Source organism: Lolium rigidum, chromosome 6 (assembly GCF_022539505.1).
Source record: "Lolium rigidum isolate FL_2022 chromosome 6, APGP_CSIRO_Lrig_0.1, whole genome shotgun sequence".
In the NCBI taxonomy this organism is placed as follows: Eukaryota; Viridiplantae; Streptophyta; class Magnoliopsida; order Poales; family Poaceae; genus Lolium; species Lolium rigidum.
In genome coordinates this window covers 305,840,431-305,858,561 of record NC_061513.1, presented here as the reverse complement: position 1 = coordinate 305,858,561, position 18,131 = coordinate 305,840,431, and the positions used below count along the sequence as shown (strand labels likewise).

Sequence of the window (18,131 nt, the reverse complement as noted above, 5' to 3'; positions counted from 1 at the left end):
CATTTATTTAAAAGATACTTTTCAAAGGAGGAACTCCCTTTTTTTGCCAATTGTTGATTCTGGTATATTTTGCCAACTCTTCATCAACCATTTAGTGACATATTGTTTAACACGTGTCATTTCATTCTGCAGTTCAATCGAAGAGTGGCTCGGATTAAGCTTGACAAGGTGTTTTCACAGTAGTTTCTTTCATTAGTTCAATGTCTCAGCCACAGGGGTACCCCATAGATGAAGGTTCGGGAATTGTGTCAACTTAGTTCTCTAACAACGCATTGTCGCAGCCTCTGAAGGACTTATCTAGGAGGCTTTGTTTCGAGGGGGTGTTATAGTCAGCCTAAAGTGAAAAAGGATTAGAAGTATATCAGTCAGCCTTGAAAATACAAAGCTTGCTTCTAAGTTGATAAGCTTGCAAGTTTAGCCCTGAGATGTTTTATGTATCTCCTTTTATCGTTATCTTCCAGTTTGTATTACATGTGACATGAATTGTTTACACAGAATATGGATTATGATATGAATTTTATTAGAGGGGTTCATACATAGACTTGCAGGTTATTGCTTATATCATTGAGTTTTTTATTCTTCCTTGATAAACATATTACAAAGTTATTTCCATCTGTTTTCTACACAGCATGTTCTGAGAATAATTCATATATGTATGAATTCCATTCCTGTGTTGGAAAAACATTTAAGTCTCATGTGCCCTCGGTTATTTCTGTGTACATAACTTTGTAAAATCCATAGTCAAGTCTCTAATGTGCCCACTATTTATAAAAATAAGATAATTAGTTTGATGTCTTGGATTTTCCCATGCACATTACAGTCGTAAATCAACATGATGAAAACATCCTACATTCTTCAGCCTCTGGCTGGGCGCGGCGTGCCGCCGCGCCTGTCCCTGCTAGTTACATTCAAAGTCGGTCAGCAATCTAAATATGGGGAAAATGTCCTCTACGAGACCACAAACTTTTAATATTAGCAAAAGAACTGCTAAACTTAATGAATCGATAGAAGATTAATCTGGTTTACGAGGAAAACCGGATCTAAAAACCATACAGTGACGCCCTTCGACTTAACACGCACAACTAGTAAAGCATACAATAAGGACTCGCTTACCCAACCCCTCCCAAAAGATGAGTGGTCGGGACACAGAGCGACTAGACCTATGGGTAACCTTGCATAGTATCAAATGTCAAGTCTCAAGGATTACAACTCATGGTTCGCATAAAGTGGCTAGAAGAATCAACCATCTAAATAAGATAAAAGAGAACTCTCTATGCTTCTTGTAGATTTATAGAATGCATTTAACCGCCCTGGCTAAAGATATCTCGTGCAACTATCATTAGCCGATTGAACCTAGTATCCATAGGCACCCGTTGATCCACGGGGAGTAGGTATACACATGTGAATTTACAAAACCGCCCTATGGGTAACCTACAGGAAGTTTGGTTTTGCAACCCTATTAAAAACTACATCATTTCGGCAATTCCAAACTTCCCAAACTAAAGCACATCTGCCAACCCGAATGCGAGCCATAGTTTTCTTATGAATCTCGTTTAGCCAATTACCAAACAAATTATTAACAGCGAAATGTGGTGGGCTATTATTAGGAAAAATGAACTACTCTCTAAACAAGACGAGAGAACGGATAAGATGAAGAGATGATCAATTGTCTCCTTAGATCCGCAAAACATACAGTCAATGCAACAATTGCAACGTCTTCTAGCTAGGTTATCTTTAGTTAATAACACCTTCCTATAAACAAATCACACGAAAATCTTCAATCTTTAGTGGTACTTTAATTCTCTATTTTTTGTAAAGAAAAGCAGTATGCCCATTCAAGTAATAATGATTGAGCTCTCTTGTAAATCCTATATTTAAAGGTGCATTAGACATTACATCCGCAGCTAAAAAAACACTATGCATAGAGACGTATATTGTGTAGACAATGGCGTATCACTCACCCAAGGATCTTCCCAAAATCGAGTTCAACTACCGTCCCTTGCAAAAATTGACCCTCGATCAAAGAAGTCATCCTTGAACCCCCGGAATTTGTTTCCAACAAGAAGAATCATTGGACTTGGCATGAACTTGTGAGAGAGTTTTTCCTCGAAGGTACTTATTATGCAACAACTCCTACCACACTAGTTGAGAAAGAAATTTAAACAACCATTTGCTATGTAACCATCTATTCTTAGTGTCAAGCACTTCGATACCTAGACCCCCTTGGTTTGTTGTTCGACAAATAATGTTCCATTTAATAAGCCTATTTTTTATGTCATCACTTTTCTGAAAGAAGAGAGACCTGTAGAAATATAATCTTCAAGGAATTTTTTTAGGTATCTAAAAAAAAGACAGAAGGAAAATAGGTAGGCTTGTCAGAACATAATTAATTAGGATTAGGCGATCTCCATATGAAAGCATCTTCCCTAGCCAAGACGCAAGCTTCTTCTCGAAGAGGTCCTCAACTGGCTTCTATTATTTATTCAAAATTTCTGGTGATGTATTAGAATGCCAAGATATTTAGAAGGTAAAGATCTCACCTCACAGCCGAATATGGTTACATAATAATTCTCTACCTCTTTAACCATACGAAAACAAAAAAAATCTCTTATGAAACATTATTTTAAACCGGGTAGTTGCTTGAAAAAACAAAGGCTTAACTTCATATTTACAACTTTTGATATATCATACTTCATAAATAAGATAGTATCATTCGCATATACTGAAGAATAAAAATTCCACCATCCACAAGATGGTGTACTAATCCACTGATCTTACCATCCTCCTTACCCCTAGATATGATAATGGCCAACATATCAACGATAATATTAAACAAAATATGATACAATGGTTCCGCTATCGAAGCCCCTTCAACGATTGTAAATAAATGTCCAATAGCATTATTGACCCTAATACCCCTGCAACTTCAAGGATGTTTCTCCCGCTACAGTAGGGGATAGGCGATTTTGTGAACCCACCGGGAATCCCACCTCGCTCGCCATCGGAGCGTTCGATCTCTCCCTCTCCGGCGGCCGCTCCGGCGGCGGGAGGGTGGGGGATCGGCGCTCCATGGCTTGTACATAGTGTAGGGGCTCTAGGTAGCTTGTCGGCGGCGCTCAGGAGGCGGAGGTGCGGCCGATGTGGCGTTTTGGTGGCGGAGCTTTTCCTCTCCGGCGGTGGCGCTCTCTGGGGTGCTGCGGCAGAGCTCTCGCCTTCCCCGAGCTCGCGAATCTCTGGATCCGTCGAGTTCTTCAGTCCCTCCCCGGCGTTGGCGTGGCGGTCGCGCCGGATCCCGCTGAATAAGAAGAAGGAGTTGATGTTCGGCTTCGCGATGAAGATGATGGACCGTGGTGTAGGTTCCCAGGAACCGGCGACCGGCGACTTCCCGTCCGCGGAGGGGTTGCTCCTGTTCCAGGCCAGCAAGAGGCGCAACGGCGGCGGCGCGCCACCGGCGGCATCGGGGTCTTCGTCATCGACATCGGGGTCCTTTGGACCAGTTTGTATTTTCTCTCTTGTACTGGACTTTTCTGTATGTTCGAGGCTATAATATCACTCCTTTTTCCGCAAAAAAAAAAAAAAAAAAGAAGGCTGATTGTATAAGTCGAAGTACCTTATGAGCAACCACCGTTGCTCTATTAGTTCCAACTTTAGTCAAAACTTTAAAGCTATCAGACAAATGGGCCTATACTAGCCACCATTGTCTAGCAAGCATGGCCTAGTTGAAGAGAGCGAGGTCGTGAAACCCCACAGCCCATAAAACCTTTGGTGTCGACAAACGATAGCCAAGCCCATGATCTCCAAGTTATCGTTTTCCCGTTTTTTCCCCACCATCTATTAGCGATAACCGCCTTCATCTTTTCACATGTCGCAAAAGTTGCAATGGCCTACTTTAGCAAAGCTTCATTGGCCGCCCATTTATGTAATTCCAAATTTTGTCGGAGAGAAAGTTAAAGGTAGCAGTGGGAGACTGACCACACTGTGGGCATACCCAAGTAGAGATTATTAAGCACTTCACTTTGGACTCTCAACCATTCTTTCACACAATTCTCACTTGGTCCGCGCAATGATGACCAAAGAACTCCTATCATCGCATTTTCAAAGAAGATGTTGTCATTGTCAAACAGTAGAAGTGATATAGGGCGGCAAGTTGGTAATGTTTGAAAATACCGCTAAAAATAGAGATTTTTGGCTGGTATTTACGTCGAGGGGTAATCCTAACCAAAGATAATCTTCTGAAACACAATTGGCGTGAGAGTAGTCAGTATGTTTTTTGTCACCAAAATGAGACGATTAAACACTTGTTCTTCCAGTGCCGCTTTGCCAGATCTATATGGTCATGCATCCAATTAGCATCCGATCTGTATCCTCCAACTTGTGTGGCCAATATCTTTGGTAATTGCCTTCATGGTATTGATCACAGGTTTATGACGCTTATTAGGGTAGAGCGCTTGTCGTTATCTGGTCGTTATGGCTATGTAGAAATGATAAAAAAAATTACTGATAAGAATTATTCTCTTATGCAGGTTATTTACAGGTGTACTGCTATTCTCCGTTCAGAGTGGAGAACCGCGACCTTTTTACGAAGGTCTGTACATGGTTGGAAGATACAGCGTGGGATACTTTTTCACTACATGGATGGCAGCATAATCTAAAGATTGGACCGCCACCTACACCTTAGGCGTTTTTACATTTGCTCATGACTGATATGTAATTCATTTTTTTTATTTTTTATGTTGGGATTTTTAAGACTATGAAACAGCTGTGTACATCTTGACTATACAGAGACCAGATGTAATTGCTTTTTAAAGTAATAAAGCGCCCATTATCGAAAAATGTTGTAAAGCGCCTATTATCGAAAAATGTTGACCGTTCTGGTGAACAATAAGTAGACAATGTTGGGGTGACCATTTTGCTTCTATGCAAGTTGTGAACCCTGCGGACCAGCCGTCCAGCCCTAGTGGGGACACTGAGAGTAAAACACCTATTTATAAGAAGAAAAACTGAAGTAAACCCACGCATACGGCCAAAGTCGTTTTTCACGGCATGAATCATGCTATCCTCAGCCCCCGAGCTCATCAACTTTCTCAGGGTATGCATTACAGTAAGGGTTTGTTCTCACAAATAAAACTTCAGACAATTCTAATGTTTCTGCACTGCTAATAGAACTAACAGCCGTTGGCACCAACATGCTGGTGATTATTCACACCATTGAAACAAAACCATGATGCAAAATGACGCGCATCTTCTCGTATATAAATCCTGCCAGTCTCATCAGTAAGTGTACCCCTTCTGGAACATCCCCTTCTTGGACTCGTCGCTCTCGCCCTCGCCGGTGTAGCTACCAAGCTGCGCCAACGAGTTGGCCTTGGCACGGACCAGCAGGGCCTTTTGCGCAGCCTCAATGTTCTCTGGGCGTCCCTGCCATGTCTTCAGCACCGAGTTCTGGAGAGCACGGGCGTATGAGAAGGATACATGCCATGGGTTTGCAGACTGGTTCATCGCGTTCAGGTTCATGGTTGCCTCCAGTTCGGACTGTCCGCCAGAAAGGAACTGAAGAAAAAAGTCGACAGGGTTATAGCTATGGTTTAATCAGGAGAAGCTAAAATGGTTCAAAAATTGAGACAATACCATGATTCCAGGGACAGCAGGTGGTACTCTCCTCTTCAGCATTGTAAGGGTGTTATGCGCAATGGCTTCAGCAGTAGCCTTCTCCTTGTGTTCAGCTCCAGGTGTAACCATGCTGGGCTTCAGCAAGATACCCTCGAACAGAACATTGTTCTCAGCCAGGTAGAAGAATACCTCGGACCACACTTTCTCTGCCACCTCAAGAGTTCTCTCGATGCCATGGTCACCATCAAGAAGGATCTCTGGCTCCACAATTGGCACTAGACCATTGTCCTGCAGATTATTAAGGTTGAAACATGCTGAGTGAAGATACCAAAATAATCTGAGCACAAAATAGAAGAGAATATAGTGTGCTTAGTTACTTAAATTTTGTGCACCCATAAGATGTACTGTTGCATTTTTTTTTCTTTGTTTGCTTCATTTTACCACTTTCTTTGAAATCATAATACATAAAAACATCTGCAGTCATACTTTTTCCACCTTCAAACTAAGCTTAAGCTTCCCCACAAAAAAAAATTAAGCTTAAGCTTATTCAAACAAGCATAAATGAGATAGGATCATTTCATGAACAGATTGCCTACACAAACATACCGACAGTTAACTTTTTTCACATGTTAATTAGTTCAAACTACTTGTCAGATAGAGTTTCAGTGGATGAGAAGGACAGGTTATTTTGTCTCAGAGGGTTCCAAGTACGAGATATCAAATACAAGCCTAAAAAAAGGATGATGTCGTTCGTCAAGGTTTCATAAGCACAACATTACACAAAATAAGGGATCACTTCATCCTTGCAAAAGTTCAGTGGTTGGAAATGTATAGTGACCTGTGCAATAGCAGCATAACGAGCAAGTCCCCATGCTGCTTCCTTGACAGCTAATGCAGTGGGGCCACAAGGGATGCTAACAACTGTCCTCCTGGAGAAGATGAACATACCATAGCAAGCTTAGAAAGGGAAAGTCAATAAAGAGTTAGAAAATGCACAATGAGGGTATGAACTGACCACTTTGCGAAACGTGCCCCCTGCTTGTAGTACTCAGCACACCTTGAAGCCAAACCATCAAGACCTTGGCACCAGGATTCATTGTTGGATCCAGGCAATGGAACCAAACCCTTTTTTGGGCGAGACAAAGGAAATCAAGTAATACAAATTAGAATGCTAGTACTCTCTTGCTGACTACAACAGCACAGTGAATCTAAGATTGTTAGATCATGGAATGCATACCTTGTCAACCTTGATACCAGGCATGATATTCTGGTCCTTCAAGCAGTCAACAAATGTCTTGCCATCAGTGGTTGACTGGTAAAGTGTTTCCTCAAACATAATAGCGCCAGAAATGTATTCGCCTAGACCAGCAGTGGTCAGTAAAAGCTGCCTGTAGGCCTGGCGGTTAACTTCCGTGTTATCCAAACCAATGGATGCTAATCTCTTTCCGCACGTTGCATTCGACTCATCGATCGCTAGGATCCCACGCCCTGGGGAAGCAACAGTTTTCTGCAGGTGGTGGACCATTAGATTTGCAGTCATAAACCAAACAGAGAATGCATTGCGGCAAAAAAAGGAAGGAGCAGTAGTTAGAAAATATTACCCCCGTTCCGAAATATAAGCCTTTTAAAAAGCTAGTTTAGCTTTCTAAAAAGGCTTATATTTTGGAATGGAGGTGGTAAGAAATAACTCGAAATACCAGTTTTAAGATACCCAACCTCAAACAATCATACTAACATCACTGTGGTTTCAGGCTTGAGGTAGTTCAAAATCTAAAGGCATGGTTCTATGTATCAGGACATACTTGCACCAATCGGCAAATAAATAGAAAGTGAAACATTGTAACAGAAACTAAATAAATCCTCAATATACAGATAATGCAAAGGAGGCAATCATTTTCATGAGAACTGAGAAGACAAGATCAACCCTAACAAAACCAGAATTAAAATAGTTCTGGTAGTTTTTTTCCACATATGCAATTATCGTATAGCAATCCTACATCAGCAAGTCCATCCATCAATCTACTAACTGGATATGTATACAAATATAAACATATGGATGGTCAATTTTCCCTTGAAACATTTGACGATGTTTGTGTTTGAGAATTTATCTTCCAAGCAACCCTAGCATCACATGTCTTCTTCCCACGCTACTGGCACAATAGTCTGAAGACTGAACCTTGCTGAATGTAAATTTAAAAAGTCAACCCCTAACAAGGACAGCCAAGATCGTACCAACCCAAACATGTCCTGATCTGGGATGATGCAGGTACAAGATGCAATCAAGTAACTGGGCCTAACTAAGTAACTATCACTAGTTTTTCCCACATCATGTAGCCTCCTGTCTTATATAAGAGAATAAATCAGCATACCTACTTTCCTGGAAATCTATCAGTCCAAATTTGATTGCAGAGAAATATTCTATGGTGCGCAACTGAGCTAGACATAAATACCCGGTGAAATGATTCAATTCAATCGGCACATACAAACAAATCCCCATTTTCCCCACCGCAGCGAACCCCACAGAACAGTCCCCGTCACGGATCGCCGCTAGACACCAACCAAACCAAACACATCGCCACCCCAGATCGCCACACACCAGTACAGGACACATGCAAACTTCCAAAGGTTAGATCGTTGAGTTCCGAATCGGGCGCTCACCGCGGTGGAGACGAGCTCGTCGGCGTAGGAGCCGGCGGAGGCGCGGACGACCGCGGCGCGGCGTGCGGGTCCGGATCGGCGGCCGAGGCCGGCGGTGGCGGCCGGGGAGCAGCTCAGCTTGGCCGTCAACATCGCCATTGATCCTGATGCGATGCGATCGGGCTGTGTGGGAAGGGCTTGGAGTTTCAGGACGCGACGGCGAGAAATAGGAGGTGGGTTGGTGGGCAGGGCGAGGCGACAAAGTAGGCCGAGCGAGCGAGCGGTTTTACGCGGCGCACCCTGGTGTTATGCTGTATTTATGTGTCAGCCCCTGCCCTGTGGTTTGCTATGTCCAGTGCTTAATGCAGAAGGTTACGGACGTGAATATGTAATAGGTAAATGGCCATTTGCCGAAGTACTTTTTTTTTTGTTTAATGAGCCGTGGTTGATGTCTCCGCCGCCGGGCGAACGGGCGGATCCGCCGAGGCCAGACATTTTTTTTTTTTGAGACGAGGCCAGATGTGGGCGCACGTTGGAGATCACGAAAAAAAACCTTAAATCCTTAATCGTCGACTAGGAAAATGCCCGCGCGCTGCAGCGGAACCTTTCCATCCATCTCCAAAATCTCTCCTGATTTGATCTAATTTTTAATTTAACATGCCCGCTAATCTTTTTTTGAGGGATTATTCTAGTCTCTTTGATTTGGGAATATTTACTATTTTTTATATTCGAACCTAAGAAGAACAATTATATTCTCAGTCTCACGGGAACATGAGCATGAACATGACACCACTGTCCTCTGTGATGAGAATGAGACTAAATCTGAAACTAATATGTATGTTCAGAGAAGAGGAATTAGAAAGTCCAACGAACATCGGTAAAGCAGGCCGAGATGTACCCGGACTCCAGAGCCTTCAGTTTTAGTTACCTCGATGCTCCTTCTTGAATGGTTTAGTGCCGAAGCAAATATTTCAAAAAAAAACTTGTGTTTGCGATAGTACAATGAGCCGTGTGGAATTAATAGTCCATCACTAACTACCAATACTTGCTTGTCCCTGAAGCCAAACTTTGATTCATGATAGTATGATCGAAAGGTAAAGGGTGGTTTGGAGTTGTGTCAGTATATCACTTCAGAGCTACTGTAAAATTACAATAATATGCTTGCAGACACATCTAAACAACAAGGAATATACTGGAATTTTTAAAAAATTATTTCATGTGGCCAATCTACACAATTCTATATTAGTAAAGTTTGTCAGTACATAAACCACGATGGCATACATCACTGAACGATGGAGTACTATTTATGTATCCAAGGATACGGATACTAACCGATTTGGAGTTATGCGGTGCCTAATTTGAACAAGTTACCCCACCTTTTTTTACTCCCTCATCGTACGTCTGTGTGTTAGTTTTGAAACAGGTTGATCAGGCATGCAAATAGTTCACGGAGTGGTATTTGGATCAAAATAATATTCGGACCTTAGATCTCAGAGGATACCTTGTGTTTTCCTCTTTCGTCAGATCATCCCTTTGCCTGCCTTCTTTAGACTGAGCTGAGCTATTTCTGGAGAGCACAAAAGAAGGAACGACGGGCAATTTTGCTTGAGGTTCTCCTCCTGCGAAGGCTGGTCCAGGCCGTTGTTGGCCTTGCTGCCGCTGCCGCCTGAGGCGACCTTCACCGCGTCGTTGGATATGTGGTGGCCACCGTGCGCGAGACGACATCATCCTCTCTGCTCCTGCTCTCCGTGGGGGTTACCGCAATTGAATTGCGTGAGCATGTACTGTACATTAGCAGACCACCATGTCCCAGAACACAGCGCCGCCAGCACCCCTGTTCAGCTTCCTCTGCCTCTACTCGCCAGCGGCGCAGCCCCGCCATGTTCGGCTTCCTCTGCCTCTGCCCGGTTTCGACTTTACGTGTCGAGCGAATTTAGGAGAGACGCTTTATATCGGCTGATTTGTGTGGAAAGAGTAGGCAAGAAACTCTATCCGAGTTCGTACGGAACTCTTTCTGGTAGCGAGAGATTCAGTAAGACACGGGGCAAACTCTAGCGACCTAGGAAACCACGACGTACATACGAAAGAAGACGACGACCAAACCGGTTTTTAACTTGCCGGTAGCATGTGCCGTAATTTAGATGAAAATTAGGGGTACCAATAGACGGACGAACAAGAAACCTTATTTTCTTTATTATTAGGTATAGATAGGGAGTGATGTTTTGGCACATGGGAGCGTATGCTCCCTTTATATTGAAATACATGTTAGACACATTTTAAAATGTCAAAAAAATTGAAACAAAAATTTCGCACGTACATCTTCATGTGCTACGCGCTCACAAAGTCGTTTCATGAAAAATCGACATGTCATGTGGCGTGTGTAAAAAAGACAAAATTCGGTGCTGAAACAAAGACTTGTCACAAAAAAAAATTTCTCTTTTTCGTCTAGACTACAAAAAATATCATTTTTTCGTGAAACTTGACGAATACACATATATTATGAAGATGTACATGTAAACTTTTTTGTCAAAAATTTTTAACACTTGAAAATATGTTTTTACGATAGAGGGATCATACGCACCCGGGAGCCGAATTGAGTTTCTGGTATAGATATAGATATAGATTAAGCTCAGGCCCAGGATACAACTTCACCAGATCTGGCGCACTGTGATGTCTCGAAAAAAACACTGGAGTGCCACTGTTGATGATTTTTTTAAGAAAATGCACTGATCTATTAGTAATCATTAATATTAGTATAAAGAGTTCTAAAAATGATACTCCCTCGTTCACTTTTGTAAGGCTGGGAAGCAAATTTTCGACAGCCCAAAACAATGCTAAAAGGACTAATATGACCCCGATCGATCCAACTATTTCAAAATAAAAATAAGATTGCCTTCTTCGCCGCATCGATCGATCGCTCGCCAAACACCTCTACCTCGCCGATCGATCGCCGCATTACCTACACCTGTTCCCACGTCGCTACACCTTTACCTGCCCTCACCAATCGATCCCCCACATATTGTCGTCGTCCCCATCATCAGCAAAGTCACCTAGCCCCAGCAGCAGGAGCGCCCCCTTCTTCTTTCTCGGCTGAAACCATCAGCTATTCACCGTCCCAGGCACCCCGGATGTTGTGGGTATACTTTATGGGTATATCAACGGCAGTGCCTGGATCCGGCAAGCCGGGTGGCCCATAGTTGGTGATGTGGCATGTGGCCCATCGGGTGGCCCAGTTGCAAGACATTGTACCGTAGTTAGGAAACTTGTATTCCGGCTAGGACTCTCCATGTAAACCCTAGATCTGTGCGCCTTTATAAGCCGGATCCCGGGAGCCCTAGAGGCACAACCACAACTCATTGTAACAACGCGCCCAGATAATTCCAGACAAGCAGCAGTAGGCCTTGCCATCGTGCAGGTGGTCCGAAGCTGGGTAAATCGTGTACCACCGTCCCGAGGACTCTCCGCCCAATGGCCCCTACTTCTTCTCCCCTCCATGAGGATCCCTCCTCTGCAGTACCGTCGAATAGGCAACGACAGTTGGCACCCACCGTGGGGCCAGCGGCGTCTGGAGGCCGAAACCAGGAGGGTTCTACCTTCGGAGGCATCGGCGACACCATCGCCGTGGGGCGCGTCAAGTACGCCGGGAACTTTCCGATCGTCCCTGAGGACGAGTGCTGGATTCCGGCTAAGAAAACCCCCGTCAAGCTCTCCATCATCCCGATCGGCGGGATACACCTCTTCATCGGCGAGACCGTCGATTCCGATGGGAACGCACTGGTAAGTAACGCTGACGCGACCGCCGCAGAGCGAGGACGCGAGCCGCGAAGATCCGATCCGAGACGCAGGAACTTCCCGAGGAAGATTCCGCCTTAGATCCGGAAAAATCAAAACCCACCCAATCCGCCCACGAGCGGGGAAATAAAGGTGGAAGACCAATGCGCATCCGCCCGGGTCTCCCGGGTGTTAGAGAAGCAAAGGTGTCACTTCGTGCACTTCTTAGCCCATACCGCGAGAGCCGTCCCTCAAGAAGCCGGAGCTGGCCCCATGCAGGCTGAGGCACCAGAAAACAGCGACGCTCCGGATCAGCAGGAGGCTGTTGGAGAAAGCGACGCTCCGGGTGAAGAATCGATCCTGGGCAACCTAAGCCCAACTTTCGACGATACCTCCTCCATGGACACTTAAGAGTACCATCGCAAGTTGAAAGAACTCGGAGGCGGTGAACAGATTGAAGTAGATTCCACCCAGCCTAAACAGGTTCTCGCAACCTTGGCGGCGCTGGATCAGCAGGAATCAGCGGATGAACACACCTCTTCCGACCCACAGCCATCCAATGCAGGATCTCCGCTATTGCGGGAACGACCGCATAAGGAAGTCCTGTGCCCAGAAGAACTGGTTGAGCAGGCAGGCATGGATGCAATCGCACACTCGGAGATCCTCCACAAACCCATAACTCCTGACGAAGCTGCAGATCCGGAGGCTCTAGAAGCCAAGAGGCAGGAGATGCTCGCAACAACCAAGAAATTCGCCACCACCGCAGCAGCAATGCTGGATGAGAGGAAAGAAGCCGCGCACTTTGTGGAAAATTTCCACAAGCGAGAACGCCAGGTCGACGAATCACTGGAAAAAGTCAAGCAACTCCGGAAGCATTGGGAGGACAAGGTCACCGAGCTTCAACAGGAGGCCGATAGGATCAGGCGAGAAGCTATACCTCCCCGCAAGATCACCTTCGCAACTCCCACTGAGCAACAGCCATTCACAACTCCAAAGGATAACATGAAAAAGGCTGCGGAGATCTTGAAAAAGAAGGACGAGGAGATTGATATCGACTACGTCCGTACGCTCGTTGCCTCAGCAATGAAGCAGCAGAGCAAGGCAGATACTTCGCGCAGGTTGGAATCCAACCCGGATCACTGTGTGTCCACCGCGCAGAAGGACGCCCACGACAATCGCCATCACGATGACGAATCGCGCGCCGGATCCACCGAGCGCAGAAGAAAAACCAAAGAACACCCAAATCCGATCCCCATACCGTCGAAGACGCCTCCGTCAGATCCGAAGAAGGGAAAGGATGCAATGTACGCTGGTAGGAACAAGTACCGGAACCCGTCACCTCCGCCTAACGGGTACCCGCGTCCCCCACCCCCTCGCCGCCGTAGTCCAGTCGGAAACACCAGGCCCCATGGGGCCGGTGGAATCAATATCCGCGACAATGTGCCGCCTCCTTACTAATCTCATTTATGTGATGAATGGCATCTGCTATGGTATGATCTAGGGTTTATTACTAATGGGTATGATCTAGGGTTTATTACTAATGGTATAACTATCATTTTATGTGATGAATGGCATCTGCTTAGCACATAGATTTATCTTATCATCTGAATCTACAAGGCATGGTCATCCATTAGATATGATCAACTTACTCCTCACTTATTCCTCTCATCACACTCATCCTAGATTCTTTGGGTTTATGATCAATACCAAGTTGTGATGATTATGGAATTAGTTTCCTAAGGTAGTGCTATTGGAATAGGGTTCTCATCTCCAAGATCAAATGTTGACTTGAACAAATAGGATTAGTACTTTTCTAGTATTCTTGCATGGATAGGGCTATGGTTAATATTATCACTTCTCCCACTTCTCAATACTTTGACACATCCTAGGGCTCTACTCCAAATATGATGATATGATCTTGTAAATATATGGTCCGCCTAGGAATTATACCTTGCAATCTCATGTAGCTTGTTCTTCAGGAAATCTGATAAACCTGCATCTTGTGGTATGCCTCCACCTTGTAGCTTCTTCATCTTGACCCTAGCTAATGTATGGAGTGGCTCTATGTGTTTGTTTCCTTGTATCATGCTACAAGATGTTCAGATGGATGAAGGGTGTGGCTCCTTTTATAGGCTTGGGCAAGCTCTAGCTAGTATCATGCCACATAGGTGGGTGACTCTTGTTTGGTTTGATGAGTAAGGTGCTTGGTTGTCATGCCCTCATCCATAGCAATCCTTTGTGCATGAGGTGGCATGGCTTGGAATGCAAGTCATGTAGATATTTTCATCCTATGTGGCATGATCATTATCCTCTCATATGATTTATATTTGGATAGCCAAGTGGCATTTGTTACTAAATATCTTGTGGATGGTTTTATTATTGTGGATGAGTCACTATATCATATTTGATTGGATTTATGTTATAATATTGGTCAAAATGTCAAGGTTGAGGGTTATTCCTAAATTTTAGATAGTTGGTGTTTGATTTCACCAAAGCATGATCATATGAGTTTCAAAATACTCATAGTTAGTTTTATTCAAATAGTTTGAACTATAATTCGTACTGTAAACGGATTTAGTTTTATGATATTCCATATATTTAATAAGTTATGACTTAAATAAGAATGTGTGGCTTTTATGCACTTTAGACCCTGTGTTTTACCTTATTTGGTAATAAGTTTAGAAGTGAATTAAATTACACACAAAGGTAGTTACTAACTTTTAAGTGTTAATAAGTTGGGGTTTGATTCTTAAAGAATGTTTTGTTGTAAGGAATACCATGTTATGATCCTTTATAGGATTTGGTATTTAATCCTCACTTAAGGTGTTGTGATAGTAAAGCTAATCCCATTTGATCTAGCCCATAGATCAAATCATCTGTACCAAAAACAAGGTTTTAGTAAAGATCATAGTGAAGTTTATAGCGCTTGACTTGATGATCTACTTCAATTCCAGCAAGTCAAGTAAAATTTCAGTTACTGTGACAAGTTTTATTTGAAAGCGTGAAAATTCCCCGGATTTTCTATGCATGAATGCAATGCACACTCTCTCATTTTTTAGACTCTAATCCTGGGATATTACATTGTGAGACTATACTGTCGCTCGGTGTGGTCGAGCATGCGTACGGTTACATTTGGGCAACCCCTGCAGGATGTACATCTTATCGATAAGCCATGTCTGCGGTTATGGACGACCTGGAGCTGTATAGCTTGATCATAGAACAACTTACACCTTTATGTTCCTGCTAATAATTTGTTAATAACTTGAGTAGTAATTGAGCACTACTACAACTGTTACCAAATAAAACTTGTCAACCGTGTGAGTGCCTTTGTAAGTACTTCCTTTGCGAAGGGGGGAACACATCGGCTGGGTTATGTTTGCAGAGTATAGAAATGTTAGTTATGCGCTCTCTCACCTTCTCTGATAGACGACTGTTGTAGAGTGTCTCCATAGGTTTTTAGTGCTTGCGCGCTGCCGCTTAACCCCACCATATTGTCTATGACGTTCCTCTTGCGTCCTCTAAGTTCCCTGCGTGCCTCAAGTACAAATGACGACTGGTTGACAAATGCTATACGCCTTGAAGTCTTGTTAAGTACGAACCCGTACTTATTGCTGCTTTGGGACATAACCGGGCAGGTATGAAGATCGGTGCGATGAAGAACGACGTTAGCAAGGTTACCCTTCCGGCTTGGTCTGCGCAGGGTTATGGATGCCACTGGTTATCTTCAAGACTCTTAGTCCAATTTGTATCTTGTCCGTACTCAGACGCATTTGACATTGCTGTATGACTCCAGATCTTGTATATTTGTATCTTGACTCGTTGGAGTCGTTCTTGTAATACATTTGTTTCTTGTGTGCTCTATTGTAATCATGTTGTAATGTTACCGCTTGTGTTAATTTCGCTGGTATCACGTGTGTGATTCGTCGCGCACGTCGTGTTGGAGGGCGTCTCTGAATCGATATCGTGCGGATTTCGGCGGGTTCGCTAAGATCCTCATGGTACCGGTTCCAGGGCATCACAGTCCTCCTCTTTCCTCTCCGGCCAGCTCTCCTCCTTCCTCTTCGGCTGGCTCTTCTCCTCCTCTCATCCCTCCTTTTTGGATGGCTCTCCTCCTCCGCACCTCCGGCCGACGGCTAGGTTAAGAGCATGAACATGAACGGGGGCTAATAATTCGGACAACAAAAACAAGATAAAAATGAGTAAAAAAATTCAAAAATTTGTGTCGATCCGGATTTCAAAATTCAGCAGTGGTGCACCTACTTTTTTACTAGTGGTGCACCTCAAGTTTTTAGATGTCGTGCACTAGGCAGCTGGTAGTGGTGCACCACATGGTGCACCACTGGTAAGCTAGATACCAGTGGCGTACCAAATGGTGGGCCACTACTATTTTTAGCAGTGGCGTGCTAGTAGTGGCACACCATGGTGCACCACTGCTAGCCTTTTTTGGTGCGTCACTAATAGGATTTTTCCTAGCAGTGTGACATCCCGGCCACCTCTCCAGCGCGGCATCGCTCGCTGCCGTCAGCAGATGGAGACGCCTCCGACTTCCCATGTGCGCCTTGCCTAGGTTCTCCCCGCGCAGCGCCTCGCCTCCGAGGGTCTCAACTGGCAGAAGCTATGGTCCTCATGGACCTTAAGTGTACTCCCAAAGAAGAAAATGACCCGTACCTTAACTCCACTCCTCCCCAAGAAGAAAATGGTACTGCTGAACAAGATGGAATACCTGAAGACAATGAAGATGTAGGTATTGTAAGCACTGCAAACATAGATGCAGACATTAAAATGCCGATGAAAGGTATGTGTCAATGAGTTAAGTGCTGCATGATATATAAAAAAATGCATTTTTCAGTACTCAACCTAGACATACTTCAGTCCTTACAATAACGGTCTAAAAGTCCACACATATGGCCATGAAAAAGCAATAAAAAAACAACATTAAGCAAACACTTAAGCACAAAGTATAGTTTTTCGAGAACCAACCTGAGGTTGGGTGGTTAGGAGGATGGTTGTATCCCCAGCCCACCAGAGTTCAAACCCCAGGTTTGACATCTGTGTGTCTCATAAAAGGCGGAATATTCATTCAGTGGGAGGCGACGTTCCCGTCGATAGCGAGGCGCCTGTGGTGACTTCGTCAATTTCAAGATCCAATCCGCCGGCTCAGTCTTCCGGAGATGCTCATAGGGGTAGGGTGTGCGTGTGTGCGTTCATAGGAGTGAGTGTATGCGCGTGTATATGAGCGCCTGCGTTTGTACTGTGTTTCTCAAAAAAAAAACAAAGTATAGTTTTTCAAATGACAGGGACTAGTAAGAGGAGAATAGACACACATGTCACAGGAGAATTTCAAACCATTGATTTACTTAAGTCAAACATGATGTGGCCTAGCTGACAGTAGGATAATGTATGATCAAAATCTCATTACAAGTTGACGGTAAATGCATGCTAAAGAATCCGAATCCACGGACGAAAAATGTTCAAATTTAATTTAGAAAAATGAAGTGCTGAGATGTTCACTACATGTTCAAACATGATGTGGCCTAGCCCACTGTGACTTGAGTGTTTCTATACATGATTGGAGCGAAACTGAAGTGCTGAGATTCCCCTATCTGAATCCACTACAATGACCAATGCGTGAGGGCCGCAAAGGAGGGTGTATAGGAATTACCATAGTAGCGGCACCGATTCGGGTGCCCCTATATGACGCTCTTTGCCCCAGCTACGCGAACGACGCAAGCAGCGGTATCATGGTGGGTCGGGGCCTAATGACAGTGTCTTCATTCTCCCCACGGTCGTCTTCGTCCATGTGCTCAACCCGATCCTCTACATTCACTCCACCTCAGGGATTCTCCGCCTCCAACACCGGCCGAACCGCCTGCTGGCGCTGCCCACGGCCAGGCACCGCCCTCCTTCATCCAGCGGCCACCGCCAGTCCACTACCTCCCTGGACCTCCCTTTAAACCCACCCGCCTGCCCAACTCCAGCAAAACCCCTGCACCACCAGAACCCTAAGTCCATCACCGGTGATCTCCCGCACCCCGAAACCCTAAGATCCCGCACCTCGTACGATCTTGGCCTCACCTCCGTCAATGGCGCCGCGGCCAACCACGTCGTCCCTG

At 44.5% G+C, this 18,131-nt stretch overlaps 1 protein-coding gene across 1 annotated transcript; it reads right to left on the bottom strand.

Annotated features, from left to right (window-relative positions):
* Positions 1-5,018: 5,018 nt before the first annotated feature.
* On the bottom strand, positions 5,019-8,421 carry LOC124661333 (fructose-bisphosphate aldolase 3, chloroplastic-like). Its single transcript, XM_047199192.1, has 6 exons — positions 8,269-8,421; positions 6,848-7,117; positions 6,626-6,735; positions 6,449-6,539; positions 5,629-5,898; positions 5,019-5,550 (listed from the first exon to the last, which is right to left on the bottom strand). Exons 1-6 carry the CDS (start codon positions 8,404-8,406, stop codon positions 5,272-5,274), a joined length of 1,158 nt encoding a protein of 385 aa, XP_047055148.1. The 5' UTR covers positions 8,407-8,421; the 3' UTR covers positions 5,019-5,271.
* Positions 8,422-18,131: the final 9,710 nt, after the last annotated feature.

Bases quoted from the DNA above. Each gene is read 5' to 3' on its own strand.
- LOC124661333 (XM_047199192.1), bottom strand. From the start codon at position 8,406: ATGGCGATGTTGACGGCCAAGCTGAGCTGCTCCCCGGCCGCCACCGCC. The intron at 6,540-6,625 runs GTCAGTTCATAC...CATCTTCTCCAG, and splicing joins GGGGCACGTTTCGCAAAGTG to GAGGACAGTTGTTAGCATCC. The intron at 5,899-6,448 runs GTCACTATACAT...AATAATCTGCAG, and splicing joins GTTATGCTGCTATTGCACAG to GACAATGGTCTAGTGCCAAT.